Source organism: Malaclemys terrapin, chromosome 1 (assembly GCF_027887155.1).
Source record: "Malaclemys terrapin pileata isolate rMalTer1 chromosome 1, rMalTer1.hap1, whole genome shotgun sequence".
Taxonomy (NCBI): domain Eukaryota; kingdom Metazoa; phylum Chordata; order Testudines; family Emydidae; genus Malaclemys; species Malaclemys terrapin.
In genome coordinates this window covers 222,130,848-222,155,423 of record NC_071505.1, presented here as the reverse complement: position 1 = coordinate 222,155,423, position 24,576 = coordinate 222,130,848, and the positions used below count along the sequence as shown (strand labels likewise).

Sequence of the window (24,576 nt, the reverse complement as noted above, 5' to 3'; positions counted from 1 at the left end):
TGAAATAGAACAGGGAAGGGGAATAAAAGGCATAATGAAGTTCAGAAGAATTCTATTTACATAAATATGCAAAGACATCTGTTACAGTCATGAACGACCTGCTGGTTTAGATCGTCAGTGGGGGAAACTTGTAGTTGATCAGCACTGCCTACAGTAGCAGGTGCTACTCTAGGCAACAGGAATTACTGAAGAGGTTTTCAGTGAACAAAGACCATCCTGCCTGCCAAGAAGAGACATTTGAGAAATTAAAACAAACAGCCAGACTCCTACAAAATTCTTCATTTATAATGTGTAAGCATGCTCTTACTTCCAAACCTTTACATAGTGGTTATGTGTTCGGCGTGGATGTCAGAGCTGTATGGCTCACTTAAAGTACTTAAAGCTGTTATGGTGAATTTTCTGAACCAACTAAACCAGAACAAAAAAAATTGTCATCGAGATTTAGAGAGAGAACCTCAAATACAAAATAACGTCTTAATATATAGCATTTGGCTTCTTTTTTTTATCACAAAGTATACCCAAACTAGTCATGCAAAACTGTCTTTCTTTTTAAAGGTTATGGTTATTTTAGTAAATCATCCAAGCTTGACTTTTGTGCTTTATGAACCACCGAATACTTGAGACATTACAGCTTTTTATTATGCAGAGAGGTGTATACATTGTTCTGCACAAAGTGTTCTGCATTATTCCCTATAAATATACATTTGCTGTTTTTTGTTTTTTTTTTTGGAGTTGCTTGTAATTTTACTGCTATTTTATTTAAGTTCTCTGAGTAACATTGTGCTATTTTTTGAGGTTACTGTCTGTTTCTCACGTGGATAAACCACTAGGCAGAAAAACAGATTATAAAGTTTGGGCTGGAAAAGATTAGGTGTGGTGTGGTGTACTATGCATTGACTGTAATTGCCAGTAGTGCTGATCAGAGTGTACTCATACACTGAAGGGGGTATCCAAGAGAACTGTAGTAAAGTTAAAGTTCTTTCAACATTTACAGCGCTCTCTTTGCAACTCTCGCATACAGGTTGAATCACAACTGTAATAAATGTAAATATTTTAGCCTTTAAAATATTAACTGTGTCCCTTTAAATAATGTTCCTTAGTTCTGGTAGCAAATAATATAGTAAATCAAAATAGAACAAAAACTCTTTTGTTTTCTTCCCCCCTTTGAACAGAGCGTGGATCACACTTCTTGTAAACCTCATCATATTGAGGTGGGGCTAAGATGAGCATAACCAGTGACGAAGTGAATTTCTTGGTGTATCGCTATCTCCAGGAGTCAGGTAAATTACTTGTCTTTCATCAGAACACGGGTCACAGATGGAGAGAGAGAGAGAGAAGAAAACCAATTTATTATATTGTGTTGTGTCAACAAAATTGCATTGAGCATTAGAGAATGGAAAACCCAGGCTAAATACTCCCTGCACAAAACCACATGTCTTTGAAACCATTTCCCATGATAATAGGGCAGACATACAAAGGTGCAAAAGTAAATATTGTAGTTAGGCAAAACAAGAAAATAAGTAGCATTATGTTAACAAATGTCTAGTAGAATTATGTCATACTAGCCAAAGTTATTTTTGGCAGCATATGCACAAAGCGCAATTACTTAATCCCTTGAGGTTTTTTAGCCACTTAAGAATATTTCAGTCAGATACTTGTCAAATGGAGTGAGATTTTCTGCAAATAAGCTTTTCATTGGGCTGCAGATAAGTACATTTCTAAATGGTTATTTGTGTGTGTAAATATCTGATTTTTGTGTATAATCAATGTCACTGTGAATCTAATGGTGCAAGTGGAATTCTCTTTGTCTTCCCTTCCCTCTGCTCTTCTGACTGCTCTCTTTCCAAACATAGGAGAGTCTTTTAGAGTAAAACTGTAATCTGTGCTTTTAAAAAATACTTTCAAATTGATGTTTAATTTTAGAGAATCCATTTTCTTTTTCCCAGCCTGCGTCCACTTCCTAGCTAACAGCAGCTGATAGGAATGCTGCTTTGCTGATGTGTAGGGCAAGTGCATTGTCCAGGAACTGACACCCACTGTCCCAACAGGCCTAGAATTGGTCTCTGCACCTGGTTAGAGATAACTAGAGCTAGTTGAAAATTTTTGAATTTCAAAATTTAAAAAAACCCATAAATTTTAGCAAATTTTTTTAACCAGCTCTAGGAAAAAACTTTCTGGCTGCATTAGAATAGGCAGATGGGATCAAAATCTCAGTAGCTATTTGGAGTGGAAACTCAAATCTGGATCACTGTTCGGAGAGATCAGGGTGCTCCTGCTAGTTATCCCAGCGTGTAGTCCATTGAAGCTTATTGGAAGTTCTATGCATAATAGGCCCTCTGAGAGGCTAGCACCGGCTTTCTTTCCCCCATCTGCACAGCACTCACTGCCTGTTTCCCCTCTAATCATCTGGCTCATTAGAACAGGACATGGCTGCTGTCTGTGATCTGGTGATGGAAAGCAAGGGCTGAGAAAAATAAAATTTGATCTAAAACTTAATTTTGAAAAGCAAGCTGATTGGGGTTTCACTCTAAAAGGCTTTTGAACATCTAAAAAGGATGCATGTAGGATACAGCCATACCTTAGAATCCTTGAAATTACTTTCTGTTGTATATTTGCATTGTTATATTGTTTTGAATGTAAATGATTCCACATCACGGTGTTGTGCAATAATTTTCCCCTACGGGACAGCAAAAACCAAAGATGGCAGTCTTCGCATTCCTGCCCGCCATCAACACTCACACTGATGCTGTGGAATGATTCAAAAGGAAACTTTATGGACCTCCCGATGAATGGCAAGATCGAAATGATGGTGGAATAAGGCTCTTCTGGATGTTTTTCCTCTACTGTTTTCCAGTATTTTTTAGCATTTGCAGGGGGAAAACATTATGTTTCTACTTCACATGCAACTTTTATTTGACACAGAAAGCTATATTTCCCTAACTTTATTATGCATTAGAGTAAATACAGAATAACTCCACCGACATCACTGGATTTACCCCATATATAAATTATATAGTTGAGAACAGAAGTTGGCACTAATAATTTAAAGGAAAAACTAACTCAAACCAAACACATTTGGTCCTGGATACTATGCATAGTTCTTGTAGTAGTGTCTGATCCAGTTGTGTACAGGTACAATGTTGCACGGTAAAAGAGAACTATAAGTAATCCTGTACCAGCAGATCTGTTTTTTTAAGAAACATGTACTATACAATTGGTATTGACTTTCTGAGCAGGGCCGGCTCCAGGTTTTTTGCCGCCCCAAGCAAAAAACAAAAAAGCCGGAATGCCGCCCCAAAAGGCTGGAATGCTGCCCCTTGAAAAGTGCCACCCCAAGCATATGCTTGGGGCGCTGGTGCCTAGAGCCGGCCCTGTTTCTGAGCCATGCTTATGCTCTTTTCCCTTATGGAGTTTTAAACTTGTATTTTTTGTAACACAAATAAAGAAATCTCAGCTTGTAAGATGCTGTGCCATCTTCTAGCATAAACAATATAGAAAGACAAGATAGTAAATTAAAAATGTCTAAACAAGAGTTTCTAATGATTGTAAATTTGATATCCTGTGGGTTTTTGTAATCTAGTTTGAGTTGTCATTTACAGTTGATGGACTCTGCAAAACCAGGGATTTTCTAGATTTCCATCTATGATATTTTATATTGGAATGTGAGCATCCACCCAGCTCACAAAACATCAAGAATATAAATCAAATAGCAACATTAGAGTAATTTAAAAAGAAAATGTGCTCAATTTTCCTTTTCCCTCCTTTTAATGTTCTTTTGTGAGAATTCTAAGCTTTTGCCCTTAAAATGTGTGTGAGTAGGGAGAGATGACAAAAGGAAACATGCACAAGACAAGTAGGCAAAGCCATACAAAGCAGGAATATTCCTAGATCATTACAAATATTTCACAGCTGTGAGGCAGCAGGTTGCTTGAGGTTAATTCAAACATTGTCATGGCAAAGGTACCTGTGGGTACTGTGCACTTCCTCATGAAAATACTCTAATGACATGATTATGGAGGAAGTTCAAGCCTTTTAAAGTTGAAAAATTCATCAATAAACCTCAAAGGTTACTTTCTCTCGCTTAATACCTTACTAGACCGGAAAGCTTGTACCCAAGAGAATTAAAAGAATTGATTGAGGATCTCTCTTAACCATTATTGTTAAATTTTAACAAATTTTAGATAACTGGGAAAGTTCCAAAGGAATGGAAAAAAGTAAATCTTGTTCCAGTATTTTATAAGGGTAAATGGGATGATCCAGGTAACTATGGATCATTTAGTCTCACGTTGATACTGGTAAACTCATGGAAAGGCTGATAAGGGACACAATCAGTAAAGAATTAAAGCATGGAATCATAACTAATACCAGTCAGCATGGTTTTATGGACAACAGGTCTTGTTAAAAAACTCAATATAGTTTTTGATGTGATTATAAATTTGGTTGACAATGGTAACTATGTTGACATAATATATTTTGACTTCTGTAAGGCATTTGACTTACTCCCGCATGAGATTCTGATAAAAAATTAGCACTATAGAAAATCAATGTAGTCCATTCTAGATAGTTTAAAAACTGATTAACTAAATAAAGCTTAAAAAGTAGTTGTACATACGGAATATTCATGCAATTGGGATGTTTCTGGTTAGGTTCCACAGGGATCTGTTCTTGGACCAATGTTGTTCAAGATCTTTATCAGTGATCTGGAAGAAAAGATAAAATTTGCAGATGACCTGAAAATTGGTGAAGTGGTAAATAAGGATGTGGTCAAGTCAGTTTTACACACCTATGGGGATCACTTGGTGAGGTGGGCTTATTTAAACAAAGGTGTTTTAGTTTTAATACAGAAAAATCCTAGGTTGTATGTCTGAAACAAAGAATGTAGGTGTTCATGCTTCAAAGATGGGGACTGTATTCTGGAATACAGTGACACTGAAAAGAATTTAGGGAGCAAGGGAGATCACTAATGGAATGTGAGTTCCCAGTATGATTCTGTAGCTAAGAAAGAGAACACAATTATTGGATGTATAAGCAGGGGAAAATCAAATAAGAGTAGGGAGGGGATATTACCGCTGTGTATGGCATTAGTGGCATTACTAGAATATTATGTTCTGTTCTGATGTCCAGACTTAAAAATTGGTTTTTTTTTTGAAAAATTACAAAAGGTTTAAAAGAGCTACAAAAATAATATGAGATCTGGAAAACATTCCTAATAACGAGAAGTTTAAGATCAAGCTCAGTCTTGATCCAAGAGAAAGGTGGTCACTGCCAACAAATATTTACATGGGGAAGAGATTTCTGATAATAGACAGCACTTTGATCTAGCACAGGGGTTCTCAAACTGGGGGTCAGGACCCCTCAGGCGGTTGGGAGGATATTACATGGGGGGTCGCGAGCTGTCAGCCTCCACCCCAAACCCCTCTTTGCCTCCAGAATTTATAATGGTGTTAAATATATAAAAACGTGTTTTTAATTTATAAGGGGGGGGTCGCACTCAGAGGCTTGCTATGTGAAAGGGGTCACCAATATAAAAGTTTGAGAACTACTGATCTAGCAGAAACAGGCATAATGAAGCTAGAGAAATTCAGATTAGAAGTAAGGTACAAATTTTTAATAGTGAGGGTAATTAACCATTGCAACAATTTACCTAGGGACGTGGTATATTCTGTATCACTTGAAATCTTTAAATCAAGACTGGATATCTTTCTAATAGATATGCAAGAGCTCAAACAGAAGTTATGGTCTTGGTACAGATATTATTGGGTGAGGGTTATGGCATGTGTTATGCAGCAGGTTAGACTAGATGATCATAATGGGTCCCGTCTGACCATAAAATCTATTAATCTACTTCTCTACCTCACCCCATGGAATTCCAGGTAGGGTGATTAATCCTGAAGCTCCTTCTTTTTCCCATAACCCTCCCATTTGTAGTAACCATAGTTGCAACAATCAATCCTTTGACCTGGTGGATTAGCAAATATATGCAAAATGAATCCATTCTGTAGATTATTATTGTTTATAATTTATACTTTGTATTATCAAACTGATGAGGAGCCTGAGAACCATAATCTCATTGTGTTAAGTGCTGTACAAACACAGAACAGAAGACCGTCCTTGCCCCAAAGAGCTTATCATCTTAGTATAAAAAGAAGAGACAATAGATGGACCTAGACAGATGGGGGAATACAAGGAAACAATGAGACAATATTGGTCAGCATGATTGGCAGTAATATGAGCACACCAGTGATCTAACCATTATCAGGATTTTGTAGGCATCATGGCAAAAGAGGATTTTGAAGTAGGGTAATGAGTTAGTTATGTGGATGTTTATGGGGAGCACTTTCCAAGCATGAGGGGTAGCGTGAGAGAAAACACAAAGGGATGCTTTCTTGAAAATTAACAAGTCAGTGATGTAGGCTGGCATCGTTGGCCAATCAGAGATGGGAGTCGACGTTGTGATAGTGATTGAGGGATGGTAGATAGGGTGGAGATAGGCCATGTAGGGTCTTGGCGGTGAAGGCAAGTAGCTTTTGTTTGAGCTATAGAGAAGGGATAGCCATGGTCAAAGCAATGTTCTAGGAGAATGATCTCTGCAGCAGCATTCTGAACAGAAATGAGTGGGGCAAGGCCAGAAAAAAGGTCGTTTCAGTAATTGAGATATGAGATTATGAGAACCTGGACAATAGCTTTGGCTGTGTGAATGGATATGAAAGGCTGTATCTTAGAGATGCTATGCTATTTATTTCTTCCTTTATAAATCTGAAAAACATATAGGTCTTATCTACCTTACAGTTACAGTGTCAACCCACCAATGCACTAGATGCCTTAAATATATAACAGGCATTTGATAGTAGGTTTACCAAAAATTAAAAAATAAACTTCTGTGACTTGTAAAATTTCCCAGGAAATCAAATTTTGACATTTCAGTTCTTTTTTGAAAGGAGGGTATCTAAAAATATAGAGCATAAAGTGCTTCTCTATGGGCTGTCCTATCAATGTTGAATCTGTGAGATGGTTCATCAGTGGCATAATAGTGTTGTTACATGTTACTTATCTTTACCAGAAAACAAATTTATTAATAGGACCCTCAAATATTTGTCTTAAGCTTTTCGTGGAATCCTTGGTTTTTTTTTGTAATGTATAATAGGTACCCCCTGTTTCCCAGAATGGACAGTGTCTGCTTACGCTCTGTGTCACACAGATCCCAAAAATATTTAGCTAAGCTCTGCTCCCCTCCAGGTACCCAGTAGATTTCTAGTGCTTCCACACTCCTCCATTACTTTTTTCCCAAGTGTAGCGCTGTGTGTGTATTTTTCTCCCCCAACCAGTAGAAAATACTTCTGAAAACTGCACCTGAAAATGAAAATCTCAGGCCAAAATTTTCAGAACTTCAAGCTTCTAAATCCATATTTAGGCACCTGATTTTCAAAGGGGCTAGGCATCGCTAGCCCTGGTTGAGTTCACTGGGATTTGTGGGTACTCAGGACCTCAGAATATTGGGTTACTTTATGGTTAGGTGCCTAAATACTAATTTAAGGGCTTAACTTTATGTACCCAGGTGTGAAAATGTTGACCTTGCTTACTAAAGTTACAGAAACTTGCTATTAGTTTCTTCCAGAATGAAGGAGTTGCAATACCACACAACCACTTAGAATCCAGAATATAGAGTTCCCACATGCTGCCATGACTGCTCAAAACAGAACAGATGATTATTTACATTCCAGAAAGGACATCAGAACAATGCAATGAGAGGCATGTGTTGTGATTAAAAGAATTCCAGTGGCAAACTGAATGGTGAGGAGAAGTAGAAATTGAAAATCCAGGTGCATTGGTATATCTGAGACTTGCATTAATTCTGTCTCATATACTTAACCTAAATACTCTAAATTGAACCCAAGCCTTCAGATATGGGTGACAAATCCATACTTGGCACAAATGCAGCAAAATAAGGCTTTTTTTTTTTTGCCCCTATGGCCCAGCCACTTGTCACTTACAATTTCTTAAAACTATTTCAAAATTAATAATTTTTATTTATTGATTTGTGTTCCTCTTCTGGCTTCTAATGCTCTTTTCTGATGTTCCTTCACTTCAATTTGTTCCACAATATGATTTCACTGCCCTAAAATTACCTCCCTATCTATCTCTGGCTTATACTGCTTAAAAAACAAAAGCAATCATAGCAGCTGCCTGGCAGTGACTGTCATAGTTAAGGTTGCATAACAGTTTCCATTCTTACACGCGTAGCTTTCTGAAACTTTTCCCTTTCAACTTGAAGTTTTCCATGCTTTGTCTGCCCAAAGGTTGATACCAAACTCTTCAGAGTACAATCAGTATCTGCCACGGCATCCAACTTGATGGTGGGATAGAAACATTCACTGGATGATTTTGCTAAGATGATCAGCAGTGAAATTGTTAGGTGCTGATGTTTGAATATTTACCATTCAACTTCAGAATAGTTATTCGCTCCTCCTCAATGAAGGTGGACAGGGCAGCTTGTGTCTTATAGCTGTTTTAAATTTTCTGTTCGGAAACTCAAGAAAACAGCAATGTGGTGTTGTGTGTTTGGCTCATGTTAGAGAGATTTTTTTGCAATCATAAGGGCTAGGAATTTCTCTGTTATTTAAAGCTTAGACTGAGGCAAAAGTTATGCAATAAAAGGGGATTTTGCAGAATCATAGAAACCACAAGGCCCTGTTATGAGTTTAAACTTGTATATGTGGGAGAAGGGCTCCTTCCTGTAAACCTTCTAAGGTGAACTAGAGGGGCACACTTCCCCCTATGGAGTTCCTAAGGTGCACGGGAATATTTTCTTTACAGATATCATAAAGTTAATCGAACAGGGAGTTCTAATGTTGTCAATTTAAATAGTTCAAGATTATAGTATATCTATGTGCTCCTTTCAGAGTAACAGCCGTGTTAGTCTGTATCCGCAAAAAGAAGAACAGGAGTACTTGTGGCACCTTAGAGACTAACAAATTTATTAGAGCATAAGCTTTCGTGGACTACAGCCCACTTCTTCGGATGCATACCGAAGAAGTGGGCTGTAGTCCACGAAAGCTTATGCTCTAATAAATTTGTTAGTCTCTAAGGTGCCACAAGTACTCCTGTTCTTCTATGTGCTCCTTACAATTTCTTGAAAGCCAGCAGAACTTCAAAGCCATGGAGAGGGAAGTTCCTTTTTTTTTTTTTTAAATGTTCTTTTAATTTTTTTTAAACTTTGACATTTTGTGCAAAAATTAAATGTTACGGGTCAACAGCTAAGATCTTGAAGGTTAGGAAATATTTAAAGGTAGATTAATACTCTGTCGCCTTTGAGTTTATGTCATATGACACAATCTTAAATTACATGATCACATACAGTTTCTCAAATAAAAGAACATACATTTTTTCTGTATGCTTAGGTACATATTTATAGCATTTAGAGTGCTGTGAACTACTGTGTATACCACGGAGTTTGTAATTTTTATGAAAAGTGCATATTTACTCAAAATACTTCAGATGAAGCATAGCACAGAATAATAATAAAAAATATTAGTGTATGTAGTTCAGCTACATTTACTTCATAGTTACCTGCCTCATCCTTTGCAAATCAGGAAGACTGTGCTACAAGTTGAACAGGAAATATATAGTGTATGGGTTTTGACAAAATGATTAAAATACACACCTTGAAGAATAATGTATTATATAAGAAGCATAGGTCAGTCAAGGTACTGGACCACTGTGACAACAAAAATAGTGCACTGTTCTCATACTTACGAAGTCTGCTGATGATGATTTCCCCCCCAATTCTATTCATTAGCTTCAAAGACCTTTTAAAGAACCTCTCTATAAATATGCTTTTAAACAATGTCACTCAAGTGCTGCTGAATTTACCTGGTGCATGTACAAAGCTCATATCAGCTGCTACATTTAAGCATGTACTAGTCACGTCTTTTGAAGCCTCCAAATTACAGTGAAAAGGACAAGAGAGCTTAGTAGAAAAGAAATTAATTACATATTGTTTTCAGTCACTTAGGCCTTGTCTACACGCAAAAGTCATACTATTATATGACTATGCCAGTATAGTTACAGCAGTACAACCTCCCTAGCATGGGCTCTGTTATACCAATATAAATGTGCTTATATGCTGATATAGCTTATTCCATCTTTTTGTTCTGTGTTGTACAGTGTGTAACCTATTTCTTGTCCATGACTAGGTCTCCTTGGCACTGCAGTAATGCAAATAGATAATAATAAAATAATAATTAATAAATAAACCAGTATATCTGTGTCCACACGAGGGGTTATGCTGTGTTTATTATTTTGGTAAAACAATACAGCTCTAACTGACAGCTTTATCAGTACAAAAACTGTGTTTAGACCAGAACTAAACTGCTATGTGCCTCAGTTTCCCCACCTGTAAACTGAGGGTAATAATACTTACCCTGCCTCACATGGGGTGTTGAGGTTTTATTCATTACTATTTGTAAAGCATGCTGAAGTCCTCTGGTTGAAGGCACTGCAAAAATGTTGAGTAGCTTCTATTTTATTTGATCAAAGTGTGAGATAAGGGTGCAGAACTAGATAAGGGTGGAGAGTGGGCCAGGAGTTACTTACTTATTCTGAATATCTGGACAACAAGAATGAGATGGTGAATCCAACTTTTCAAGTGTTAAAACTAGCCTTTGTGGCAATGTGACGTCAATTTTTAGTTGCCGTGATTCAGCAGAGAGCTGGTCTGTGGGTGAACAGGCTTATTTACATGATGTCTTATTTTCCATTGGCCCAACCTACTCAGTGAAAAGAGAATTGCTTCTGCAGATGAGCCAAATTTCTGATGAATAGGCGGCTCGATGTAGAGCCAAGATTTGTGACCTTCCAGGGGTTATTTCAGATGCACAGAGCCCTTCGTGTTCTTAGAACAGATGTTGTATCTGCGATATTGGAAAACAGTGCTTGAGAAATTGAACAAAATCAGCATTAGTTCAAATAGATATGTCTCCTAATAACTGACCTGATTATTTAAAGAGAAATGGTCAACTGGATTTTTATAAATTGGCTAATTAAAAAGAAATATTTTCTGTTAGCTTATGCTTTATATAGTCTTTTTTTAACTCCTCTGAAAACATTGACAAGCCTTCCCCTCTCTCCCTCCTTTGCTTCTATTATCTTTTTTAAAACTAAGGGAAACTGACAATACCAGGGGTCGGCAACGTTCGGCACGCGGCTCGCCAGGGTAAGCACCCTGGCGGGGCGGGCCGGGCCAGTTTTATTTACCTGCTGACGCGGCAGGTTCGGCCGATCGCGGACCCCACTGGCCACAGTTCGCTGTCCCGGGCCAATGGGGGCGGCAAGAAGCTGCGGCCAGCACATCGCTCGCCCGCGCCGCCTGCCGAAAGTTGCCGACCCCTGGACTATACAGTACATTGGCTGTATTCAAAGTATTGTCAAAAGTACATAGTTAAAAATGAAAGACTTTCAACTTTTTTTTTCCAAATATAGTAATCTTGGGCATTACTTGTAATAGTAGGAGTGCAAATTTTTCAGACAGAAATGTGTTTTTTTCAGTTGATGTCCCTTTTAAATGAAAAGGGTACTTCATCATTACACTGCCTGATAAATTTTGATGTTCTAGTGTCTCATAGCACATCACATAGCCCTTACAGATGTATTTTCATTCTAATTTATAGCTTATTTATTTAACTAATGGGAAATAAACATTATTTATCAGTTTAGAACTTTATTACTATCCATAATTCCTCACTCTGCTTGCCACCGTCTTTATTCACTCTGAAAATATGAAATACATTTAAAAGATCCAGAAGTGCAATTAGAAGTCAAGCTCATTTCACTTATGATCAAAGTCAGGTTTGGATCCAGATCAAAGTCAGGTTTGGATCCAAATGTGAAATGATTTTGTCTAAACATGCAATTTTTCTCTAATGCATTTTGCCAACCTCTTGTAGATAAAAAGCAATTTGGCTTTTATGCTGACAACACCTTTATGTCACATGAAATAATGTGAGACTCATGATCACAGTGTGCACTTTTTTCATAGGCTGACAACATAGAGAGGCAGTATATCAATAGTACTGTTATGAAATCCAAACACCACATTTAACAAAACAAAGGACAATTTTTTTTTGTCTATAGATACAGAAGCATAGCAGTTTGGTCATTCCTTGTTCTGGTTAAGTTTTTGGAGGAAACTAATTATCTGTATACCCATGCCATTTTGTATGTATTGGAGTGAAAAATAATCGACATTATGTATGTAAACTGTGTTACTTATGTTCCCAAATATTTATTTCAGATGTACAAATGCCCATATGAGTAAATACATGTTTTGCAAATTTTGAAAACTTGTCCCACTGCATGTCTTCCTTCACTCTTATTCATTTTGCATCAGGAAGGCATATTAAAATGTAGGGTAAGGAAAGCAATTCAGAATTTAGCAAGTTCTGGTAAAGGAAAAGAAATACACTGAGTATCCTGTTCTTCTGCCATTTGCAAGGCCCTACTTAGTCAATATTTCCTTCTGAATCATTTCACAGATTTACAAACTTGGCTGTTTTAAATTCTCTTTGGCCTGTGTCTTGGCATACAGTATCAGATCTGAGCATGTATGGTCATTTTTAAGACAGAAGAACACAAACAATTGTACCCCTTTTCAGATGTGCTTTTTTACCCATAATTCCAAGCAAGTTTGTAGACATTTTTAAATTAGACATTGTAAATTATTAGGCTCTAATGAAGATGTATCTATTGTATTGTATTGAATAAATTATTGACATGAGACACTTTAGAAGGACTTGCTGAATAAATAAAAGGATTTACTGAATATCATAGGCATAGGGGGAAATTACAGTATCAATTTTGGGGAAAAGTTTTAGATCATGCCTACTCTTGAAAGGTTTTGACAGCATAGGTATATTATACCAGCAAAGTGGATGCAGCTCACACTTCCAATAATGCACATTTGCCAGTACACCTCTACCTCGATATAACGCTGTCCTTGAGAGCCGAAAAATCTTACCGCGTTATAGGTGAAACCACGATATATCGAACTTGATTTGATCTGCCCGAGCACGCAGCCCCGCCCCCCCCCCGAGCACTGCTTTACCACGTTGTATCCAAATTTGTGTTATATCGGGTGGCGTTATATCGGGGTAGAGGTGTATATCTTATTCCAGCTACCTTGCCCATCCCTCTCCTACCCCGCCCTTCCCCTAGCAAAATACGCTATACTGGCAAAAGCACAGTTTTGCTAGTATAACTATATCTATAGTAGGGGCTTTTGCTGGCACAAGTGTGTTGGTCACAAGTCACGCCTCACCACATCTCTGCTATGCCAGCAAATGTTTGTAGTGTAGATATGACCTTGCTATCTTGGGAACTGAAAAGTCTATGGTGACCATCTGTAGAAACCATCTCAGTATTGAAAGCCTTGCTTGTTCATTACTGAGTGTCAACAGCAATGTCCTTTTCATTGCTGCTTGCAGGTGGTTATTGTAACTGACGGAAGAACACAGCTTAGAGCAAAACCTGCTAAATATGATCTCCATTGCCTAAAAATGAGTCTTGAAATGATACACATCCTCTACTTTGACCATTGGTTCAGAGGACAGGTCTGGAAGATGATGATATTATTAATGTAATAAGAGAGGATGACTTTTTTGGAGTTGCCGTCAGAGAGGATTGCAAATCTTGCCGATTTGCATAAATAGTTGCATTAAAATGTCAGATCAGTGTTAACATTTAATTACAGATTGTCAGGCTAATTTATATGGCGTGATTAAAAGATAGAATTATTTCAAGCTTTATTTTTTAAAACAAAACAAAAAAAACCTCTTTCCATTTTCCTTGTCCTGCCTCCTCCCTGTATCATATTTCTCAAATAGATGTAAATGGTAAAAGCCAAATACTGCTCATCAAAAGATCATTTCCAAGTTTTATTAATCTTTTCCAACATATTTTCCTGCTTCGCAAAGACAATCCCTGCCCAAAGTATTCTTTGGCACATCATAAAATAATTTGGGGTTGTGGAGTTTCACTCTGAATTCTTGGCAGATGCTGAGCAGGTCAGATATCCAAGGAAAAGGGTGTAACTTTTAATATTTGTGAATAATTGCTTCTACAAAACTTAGTAGGCCACAATGCACACTGTAATTTTGGCAGCTGACATAAACTACAGTGTAGGATCCTTTCTTTATATTTCATAGGGACTATGAAAGAACTTGTAATACAGGACCCATTTCCCAGGGTTCTGGAAATCATTTTAATGGTTCAGTAACCCTAATCTTAATACAAATGTGCAGGCCCTATTGTTCAGCTGATGTTCTAAAAATATATTTTGACTGCAGTTCTTATTTTACATTGCTAATGTGTGTCCTTCTTAAGTCCTTTATGTAATCACTAAGGTAAGTCTTCAAAAATAAGCAGGTGCTGCTGAAAAAGAGAGAGGCACTCTAGGACATATTACCCAGAATGAAAAAAGCTCAACTTGGAGAAAAATCGGAGTCTGCTGTGAATAATAAACAAGATGCGATTTAGGATCTGTGCCCACCTTTAAACTGTCTGCATTAAAACAGAACACATGTAGTGGCTCGAGGCAGCAGAATGATATTAACCATATGTAAATAATCTCTTAGCGATACCAGGGTTCCACTTGTGATGCCACCAATTTACTCACACTCCGCTCTGAAGGAGAGTATATTCAATGCCTCCATAATTGCCCTGTGATAAATAGAGATTTAATCAGAATCAGAACTACTGTTCTGCTAGTAAATGTCTGCTAGATAATACAACATATGACTGGGTCAGGGAAAAAGAGAATGACTATCGTCTGGCAGTTCGGTCAGTCTTCTGGGGAATGTCCGACTTCAAAGACCTGCTCCAGAGGAACAGCTTCACCAGGACAGATGAAGAGAGATTCACCCCAGAATAGCCTGGGAGGGCACTGCCTTGGGAGAGGGAAGACCTCGCCTCAAGTCCCTTCTCCAGAGCAAGAATTCCAACCCTGGTCTCCCCCATCCCAAGTGAGTGTCCTAACCACTGGGCATGCCTCCTCCAGCTGTTTTGTGAATCTGGTGCTTTAAAAATGCCTGGAAGCAAAATGTCTTTGGTCGAAGGACAGGTTTTGTTTAACCCCCAAATGGACTTTTTCAATTCACTGGCATTTTTGGAATTTCCAGTTCAAACTAAACTGACTTTTTTTTTTTTTAATTGGAACTGCCAGCAAACCAAAAAATCCGTTATTTGCCCAACTCTGATTACAAGCGCTGGCTTGTATTTTGCAAATAAGTAGTTGATATACCTGTTTTTCACCTCCCTGCCCCAGTAACCCTTCAAAATACTTATTTTCATCCTCATTTGTGTATGCTTCTAATTAGTTATTCTTTCAGTGCCTCCTCCTCACCCCATTTGTGGTAGCAAGGCTCTTATTTATTTCTAAGCATCACATCACACAATTCTTCCTTCCCTTCCTTCCTCTGAGATGTAACTCCCAAGACCCAGGTGTCAAACTGTGGAAGATATTTTTCCAGAAGTTGCATCTGGGCCCTTGGCAGGCTCCGCAAGCGGTTGTGCTGGCAGCTTTGGAGTTACTCAGGGTTTGGGGACACAGTTAAGCTGCAGATGGGACTGTGTGGGATGTCTTGTCCTTCTGAATGCCACTTTCTTTCGATTCACTTGTAATTCTACAGAATGCCTCTACTTGATACATCTAAATCCTTCGTGAGATTTGCACATAGGCCTATTTATGGAAATAAAGACGGCTCTTTTACCCCCTCATACCCAGATTTTTTTTTTCTGCAGCCTGTGGTACTAGCCAACTTCCTAATACACATTCCACTCTTGCACCATTTTTTACAACAGTTAAATTCACAGTCTTGGTGCCCGTGCTTATGCTGCTTTAAAAAAATATTCATGCACTCAGAATCCCCAAATTGCCAGGAACGTGGAAACCAGAGCCATTTTAAAACCAGTGTTATTTTAAAACCATTTTGTAACCCTGCTCTTTTTTTATCCCCTACCTGTCAAATTGCTTTTAAGGGAATAAATATGCTATCTAGGGGAAGAGGAAAGGAAGAAATGGGATGGGGGTTTAGTGAAAAAGTATGGTCTCAATAAATAAAAATAAACAAAGATTTTAAAAATTATCTTAACTATGATTAGAGCTGGTTAAACCCAACTAAAAGAGTGTGGCAAATATTCATTTATATTCCAAGTGGCGGCTCAGTTTGACAGAGTTCGTTCTTCCCCTTTCCCCCCTTTCCCCTCCCCATTATTAACGAATGTAACAAATCCAGGTGGTCTGTGCAGGACCTCTGGATCTAAAAGCATCAGCCTTTACTGTTTCAGCTAAAGGACTAGGATCACTAGTGCAAAAGCAGGAACAGACACACAAATCTCCATATGAAGAACCACCTCGTTAGTATGAGTTATATAAATATTTGTGAGAATGGGGTTTTATTCCCAAATGTTTGGAGAATGACTCCTTTTCATACAAACACCTGGGATTTGGTCCATCACAAGAATATTCAGTAGAAACGATGCACATTTTGGTGGTCATAATTCCTTGTTCTCCATGTCATTCAGTCAGGGAGCAATACCAGTGCTGAGGTGACAAGTCACACATTGTGAATAATTAAAATGAACAGTTTGCAAAAAACCTAGAGGCTTAAACTTGTTTTTATAAGCTATTTGAAAATTGTGGTAAATAAATTTAGCCTGCTCTGGAGGAGTTCACAAACAGAAACAAGAACTACATTAAGCAAATAATTCAGCCAGCTCTAACCAGGATCCCCACAATGGCAGGCCTGGCCTGTGATGCTTCAGAAGCTACTGCTTCCAAAGAGGAATTGTCATCCTGTACACCCATCCAAGTGCAGCAGAATGTAAAATAGCTGTTGTAGTGTAAGATAGTAAGTCACACAAGACAGCTATTTACAGAGCTAAAGGAGTCAGAAAGAGAAAGGCGCTCTTAATATATGTCAGCTACTTGAATTTATGATTGCTAGACCAGCTAGGACAGATAATACTCAAAAGCACCTCGTTTGTATGTTTATAAGTAAAAATCCTTACCGCACATTTCAGCTGAGACCTAAATCCACAGAAGGGAGGGAATTCTCGCTTAGGGTAGGTATACACTACAGGGGGGTGTCGACCTAAGATACGCAACTTCAGCTACGTGAATAGCGTAGCTGAAGTTGCATATTTTAGGTCGACTTACCTGGCTGTGAGGACGGCGGCAAGTCGACCGCGGCTGCGCCGCCGTCGACTCCACTTCCGCCTCTTGCCACGGTGGATTTCTGGAGTCGACGGCAGAGCCATCGGGGATCGATTTTATTGCGTCTTCACTAGATGCAATAAGTCAATCCCCAATAGATCGATTGCTGCCCGCCGATCTGGCGGGTAGTGAAGACGTGCCCTTAGATTGCCATGGCAGCATAACTCTGTCCCACAATTGTGTCTGTGTTTTGGAAATGCATTGCTGTTGTTCTGAAAGTGTGCGAGGTGTATTACAGGCAATTTAAGATGACAAGATCTTTGCCCCCAAAAGCTTGCAACGTGGCCAGGTTACAGATCAAGAACAGAATTGTGTTAATTAAAAAGGCAACAGCTAATTGACATACCCAATCCCTTTAATATCACATACAAAAACTGTTTTAAGAAATACCGTATTCAATGGGAAAATGTATAACCAATTTAGAGGAAAATTCGTGTTTATCTCACTTTCTGTGGATGAAGCAAAATGCCTAAAACATGAATTTTGTGCAATTGTCAGACAGATATATTTTTGGTGTGAATTAGGGAATATGCATTGTTTCAAAGTAGCCCTTATATTAACATTTTTAGGGGGGGTTTTTTAAGTCTGTTTCCATTGCATTCATTCTAAGCCCATTATCTTGTCCTCCATCAAATCCTTTTTCAAGGCCCAGTTCTTCCATGATTCCTACAAGATATCAGCTAACTAATAATGGCTATATTAAGGAGCTGCCATGTAGAGCTGCTGTGTTTTTTAAAAGGTATATAATGTATATATAAATTACACATATTTTGATTGTTTACCTTTTCCTCCTCTTTTCACAATATGGCCAAAAAAAAAAAAATTAGAAGAGTTGGACAACACTCCGGTGGGTCTGTTTTCTGGAAGCAAACAGTAATAGCAACATAATGAATTGGAATGTGTCACTCATACATGACAAGCCTGTTCAACTGGGAGAAGGAGAGGCAGAAAGAAACTAGTGTGTGGCATTATATTCCCCCTCTCCCTCCATTTGACTGTTCTTACCTCTTTATGGATAGTCACTACCTCAGAGGATCCACATTTCTTGCTATGTGTCTGTGTAGGAATTAACACAACATGGTCCCATTTTCTTGGTGGTACAAATAACAAATTAATAATAATTTATGGAACAATGTGGAATTATTGCAATGATGAAAATTAAATCTAGTTTATGGGAAATAATACACAGGGACCCTCAGTGTGAATTTTAAGTGGTTTAGTTAAAGTGCATTAAACCCTGTGTGGACACTCTCAGGTCTGGTTTACACTACAGAGTTAGGTTGGTGCAAGGCAGCTTTATGTCGACCTAACTATAGAAGTGTCTACACTTAAATTTTGCTCCTGACGATATAAATGTCCTGCTGTGCCAACTTCCTAACTCCACCTCCATGAGCGGTAAGGACGCGCACCACTGATACAAGGAGCAAAGTATAGTCATGCACAAGTGATGTAGTTACTGTGGAAGCTGTATGCTGATGCAAGTTAGATCGACTTAATTTTGTAATGTAGACATGGCCTCATTCCGAATTTAAGTGGCCTTAATTTGGTTTAGTTTTATTTCAATTAAGCTAAACCAAATTAAGGTTACTTATGAGTATCTCCACAGGGGTTTAATGCAGTTTAACTAATCCACTTTAAAGTCACACCTTTAGTTAATTTGGATTGATTTTCCTGAGTGTCACTATGTAGCCAAGCCCACAGATTCGACAACTTTTCTCTCCTGCTTTATTCAGTACTGTGACAGTGTGTCTGGTTTCAGTCAATTACAAATTCACATTGTCCCCATCAAATCATATCTACCATTTGCAGAGCACATTCTGTCTCTGCTCTCCCCCTCCCCAACTGCCTCAACAGTCTGCATACAGTCATCAGAGGGGGTGGTGTTCCAGTTTCTTGGCTTTTAGCTCCTTAATGTGGGTTTCTGAACCTTAGAAGAGGGGCCAAGTTAACTCCATGTAACATGACCATTTAAATAGCTAACCTTTGAAACTTGCCTTTGTTTAAGGGAGATCTTCTCTCTGTATGGCTGAAATATAGAGAGATACAACACTACTATATAATACAGTACACAGACATCAAAGAGATCTGATGACATCTGGTAACCATAAAAGCAAAGCTCAAGTGATTTACGATGTCATTGGAACCCTGACGTTTGTGCAGCTTCATTCAGTTTTCCTGTTGTGAGAGTTATACTTCAAAAGCATACACTGTATAAAATGTCCATTTCCCTGTTGATTTTATAAAACGTTGCTGGAGAAGTACAGGAAACTAGGAGAGAATTTTTTTTCTTCTTTAAAATATACAGTTTAATTTCAAGACTGTTCTAAAAGGGATTATGACATCAGATATTGTTCATTCAGCCAACCTTTGTTTCATTAAACTCCTTGATTTTCACACTACAGTCTTATTTGTTAAAAGGTTAGGAAAGCTGTCTTGCTGATGCGCAAAAGATTGAATATTGCTTTTTCAATGATGCCCTAGCTATGACTGTGGCACCTTTAAGACTAACAGAAGTATTGGGAGCATAAGCTTTCATGGGTAAGAACTTCACTTCTTCAGATGCAAGAAGTGAGGCTCTTACCCATGAAAGCTTATGCTCCCAATACTTCTGTTAGTCTTAAAGGTGCCACAGGACCCTCTGTTACTTTTTACAGATTCAGACTAACATGGCTACCCCTCTGATACTAGCTATGACTGTTCTGTTTTGTTTTGTCTGGCAGTTTCTTTTGTAATGGTGTGTTATTTAAACATCTGCAGAGATGCTATACATTTATATAAGCTAGAAGCCAAACATCTGTTTTTAAATCCATGTTTCAAGTCCCTTCCCCTGCCTAATATTTTCAGGATGTAAAATGAAAACCTTGAAGCTGTGTGTATTAATGTGACTTCTGCATGGTGAATAAGTGCATTTTCATGTTCGAGCAGGTGATGATGAGTTAGCAGCCTTCAATGATGTGTCATGTCCCTCAGTATTGAGCAAGGTGATTAGCTGCAGGCCCAGATTATAGCCTACAGTCTGCTGGCCCAAGATATATCCCTCAGCCTGCCAACAGAGAAGGGAATGCAATAACAGGTGTAAAAGTGTAGTTAAAATGAAACCTAGTGTACATCTACACTAGTAGCTTTACATCTGTTGCTGCAGGGTTTGGTGGTTTGGAGTTTTAATGCTGCCAGTTCTTTGATTTAGCCGGAGACCACTTACAAAATCCTTACCTGTCAGGATCACAGCGTAACTTCTGTGTGAACTTTAATGCCTTTTGACCCACAGTTTAGTCACCCGATTATTCTCCATTTATGAGTGCATGAGTAGATTGGCCATGAAATCGATGACACCATTCTAAAAAGAGCCGACTTTAAAAAATAATGTGATAATGTGCACAAATTTAAAATAAAGTAGGACCTTTTTTGGGTAATATTAGATAGTCACACACCATAGATGTGGAGATTTCAGTGTTACGCGACTCTGTTATGAGACTAGGGCTCTGGACTGACACACTCCAGCACAGGTTCACTTTATTATTATTTATTTACTTATTTTTGCACCAGCCAGAAATGTGCTTTACACATTTGACAGAACAAATAAGAAAAAGTCCTTGCCCTACAGAGCTTACAATCTAATCTGATGGGTGGTCAGTTACCAAATAAACAAGAGTAGGGCAGGACAGAGTAGCAAAGAACCAGGGCGATATAAATAAGATCACTCGGTTCTGTGCTTTACTTCACCCATTATTCTTTTTCAGAACTAGGCTTGTAGCCAGAGCTGAACCTCTTCAGCATACACGTCGACACCCAAAAGGGACGGGGAGCATGGGGCAACATGTGGAGACAGTGGCAGAAGTCAAGATGAGGGGGAAGGGAAGACAAATAACAGAATGGGGGTGGAGGGAAGGCGAGGAACTTTAAAAAGCAAATATTTCAATTTCAGTGGGGGGATGTCTGAGGAGGCTGGGGAGATTGTATTTCTGAGTTTCTTTTTGCTACTGATCCAACTAACTGGGATCATAGTTGGTTGGATTGGTTGCCAAAATAATCTTTCAAAGAGAGAGAGAGAGCATCCCTCCTGAAATTCTGGAATAACTCCATAGTCCCCTCCTGCTCCCCACACATAGTTGGACAGAATATTGATATGGGGGGAAATCCCTTAACGGACAAAACTGTAAATTAAACCACTGTTGACAGGGGGAAGAGGTGTAGATATATATAACGGAAGTATTTTCATTTGAGAGCTGCTGTTCTCTTCTCCCACTCGTCTAGTCGGCGGAGAGTGTGAGGGTTTTCCTGTTTGAGACATGGCAATGGTGGTTTCCTCAAGGCTTTTAATGTTAGATTAATGCTCTGGAGACAATGTGGTGATAAATGGGTTCCTACAGTTATATCTACATCCTGTTCTCCCTTCCCCCTCCCGCATGTCCACTCACATGCACAGTCCAGGTACTTTTCCAAGTTGTAATGCTTGTTCTTGCACAAAGCAACTGTTCTGACTAGTTTCCCCTAGTGATTAAACTGCAGCTCCTTCTTTCAAAGTTTATCCGCTAAATCCTTTAATTTGAGATGCAGAGTGCTTTATTATCAGCTGTTTCCTAGCAAGATGACAAAAATGAAATGGGGACAAGAAAGGCTTATGGTTAACTGAGGAGTGGTGCCAGTGAATTGGCTTGTCATCTGTGATGTGATACATTCCAATTCATTATTTTTGCTATTACTGTTCACTTCCAGAAAATAGATCCATGAGAGTGGCCTCCGTCTTTTTGTTGTTGTTTCATATTATAATGACTAAGCTCTGCGTTTCAGATTATAGTCAGTAATCAGAGCTGTGGGCAGAGAATTGAGTATTTCTTATCTTCTGAAAGAGAATGGCTCCCCTGTGTGAGCTGCAAGTATGCCTTGGCCAAATGCAACCTGTGCAATGATAAAGATTAAAGTATTTGGCTTTGGAAAAGCTTGATACTAAATTAGAGAGGAAACAGAAGATTCGAGTCAAGTTTTTAGAAGCTGCACTTGCCAGCAGCATGAGTTGTTTTAATAGGTATATTTTTTACTTGAACACTGATCATGAAAGCTTTTCATTTCTGTATAAATTTTGTTTACAAATTAAATGTAGTTGGAGAGGAGGGGAAGAAGAAACAGTAAGATGGCTCTGTTAACCTAACTGACCTAATGCAATCAAACTGTATTTTTCCATTTATGTGTCAGTGCTTTTCACAGTTTAAAACAGTATATTTTTAGATTGAAAAGGGTGCCTATCATGTTGATGAGTTCAGATTTCATATCATGGCTTCCTTTCTTGCTTTCAGGTTTCTCCCATTCGGCCTTTACATTTGGTATCGAAAGCCACATTAGTCAGTCCAACATCAATGGAACACTAGTGCCACCTGCTGCCCTCATCTCTATTCTTCAGAAAGGACTGCAGTATGTGGAGGCTGAGATCAGCATCAATGAAGTGAGTACACTCATTGCCACAAGCGGGAAGTGCACTTTTGCAATTTACAAACGTGATAGAATGTGGCATATGAAATCACACATTTTCGGTTGAACTCAACAGGTCAGATGAACATGAGACAGCATCTGAGGTGTCTAGAGATTAGCTTCATTTTAATACATTTCCCTCTACAGAAGCACCTGAAAAGGCTCTACGATACTTTCCATTTCCACAGCGGCAGCTCCAGGGACCAGCGCTCCAAGCGCGTGCCTGGGGCGACAAGCCGCGGGCAGCGCCCTGACGGTCCCTATGAGGGTGGCAGGCAGGCAGCCTTGCGGGAGGTCCGCCGGTCCCGCGGATTCGGCGGCAATTTGGCGGTGGGTATGCCTAAGCTGCAGGACCGGCGGACCTCCCTCAGATGCACCACCCGAATCCGTGGGACTGGGGACCTCTCGCAGGCATGCCGCCAAAAGCTGCCTGCCTGCCATGCTTTGGGCGGCAAAAAATCTACAGCCGCCCTGCATTTGCAATTATAGCTTGGAGGATGCATTTTTTTGATGTTACTGGTGCCTAAGTAAAGAAGTTAAATACTCAGGAAGCCTTATGGTGCATAAGAAAATATATGTCCTTTAACAACAACAAAAAAGTGTTTCTGTTTTCAAAACCACAAGCATTCAATGGGGAAAGTCTGCATTGTATCGTAAAACTTCGATTGTATACTCTGTTAGCAGAGAGGACTACCAGCAAGTGCTAGGGGCCTGATCCAAAACCCATTGAAGTCAATGGAAAGATTCCCATTGATTTCAATGGGCTTTTGGATCAAGCCCTAGAAAAGACACATGTGGCGAAATGGTGTGACTGAGCAAGGCAAAAGAATCAAGACATTCCTGAGGTCTAATCCTGACTCTGCTGTTGAATCCATCAACCTGCAAGCTCCCAACAAGGTGGACAGTTCAGTGAAACGAAGGGACTACATAGGAAAGTCCAGTAGTTCTGCCCTGCCTAACTTAAGAACATGGTGCCACAGCAAAAGGAAATGAGACAAGCCAGGTCTTACTATATTACACAATACTCACCATGTATACTTCTAATTAAGCAAGATCTTGATTCTAGATAAATAATAATTTCCCATGTGCACATTCACTCTCCCACCCCCATGCACTTTGAGTAGTCGTGGAAAAATCCATTATAATACCCAAGCTAATAAATATTTTTTTTAAAACAGGGAGGGGAACATTTTTACCTCTGTCAGGTAATATGTGGGTGGTGGGAATCTTTAATATATATTAATTCATATGAAAGCTATCATTTCCTTTGACTGTAAAATACTTGTGCCTGAGCAGCAGGGGTGAGAACCTAGGGACGGGGGGAAAGAGGGTGAGGAAGCGCTTGTATTCTATAATATAGGGCATGGTTGTATGTCACTCATTTTTTAGAGGTAAAATGTTATGTTTATTTTACTCTCTCAATAGAACGAACCAGCAATATTTAGAAGTTATCTTTTTTTTTTTAAATATAAAAGCAATGGGATTTGAGATTAATGCCAAATTACACATTGATGTATTTGTAATAATAAAACACCCGTAGGGATTTGTTTTGGTTTTCTGCCACTTAACATTTTGCAATTGGATGCTGCAAAACATGTTGCAATTGGATCAAGGTGGATGGACCCTGGCGTCTATGGACATCACTATTGACAGTTTGGCCTCTGTGCTAATGCAAGAGTCATTCCAAGTGGATCTTATTCCGGATCACAGCACAAATAGGGAAAATGCTCTAAAAATATGTACACTGTCGCAAGATTTATGGCGCTTTTATACTTTTTTTAAAACACCGATAATCACACTTTTGTATGCTTCACTGTGTTTTTAACTTATTCAAACTGAAAACA

General features: G+C 38.8%; 1 protein-coding gene across 8 annotated transcripts in view; it reads left to right on the top strand.

Annotated features, from left to right (window-relative positions):
- TBL1X (transducin beta like 1 X-linked) overlaps positions 1-24,576 on the top strand; it is a 257,104-nt gene that overhangs the window by 196,298 nt on the left and 36,230 nt on the right. For 7 of the 8 annotated variants that reach the window (XM_054008060.1, XM_054008051.1, XM_054008085.1 and 4 more), the window contains 2 exons: positions 1,173-1,280; positions 22,561-22,706. In XM_054008060.1, the coding sequence (XP_053864035.1) occupies positions 1,223-1,280; positions 22,561-22,706 (204 nt within the window). In that variant the 5' untranslated portion in view covers positions 1,173-1,222. Of the gene's footprint in view, positions 1-1,172; positions 1,281-17,939; positions 18,006-22,560; positions 22,707-24,576 lie in introns of those variants that run through there. The other variant, XM_054008094.1, reaches the window with a different exon arrangement.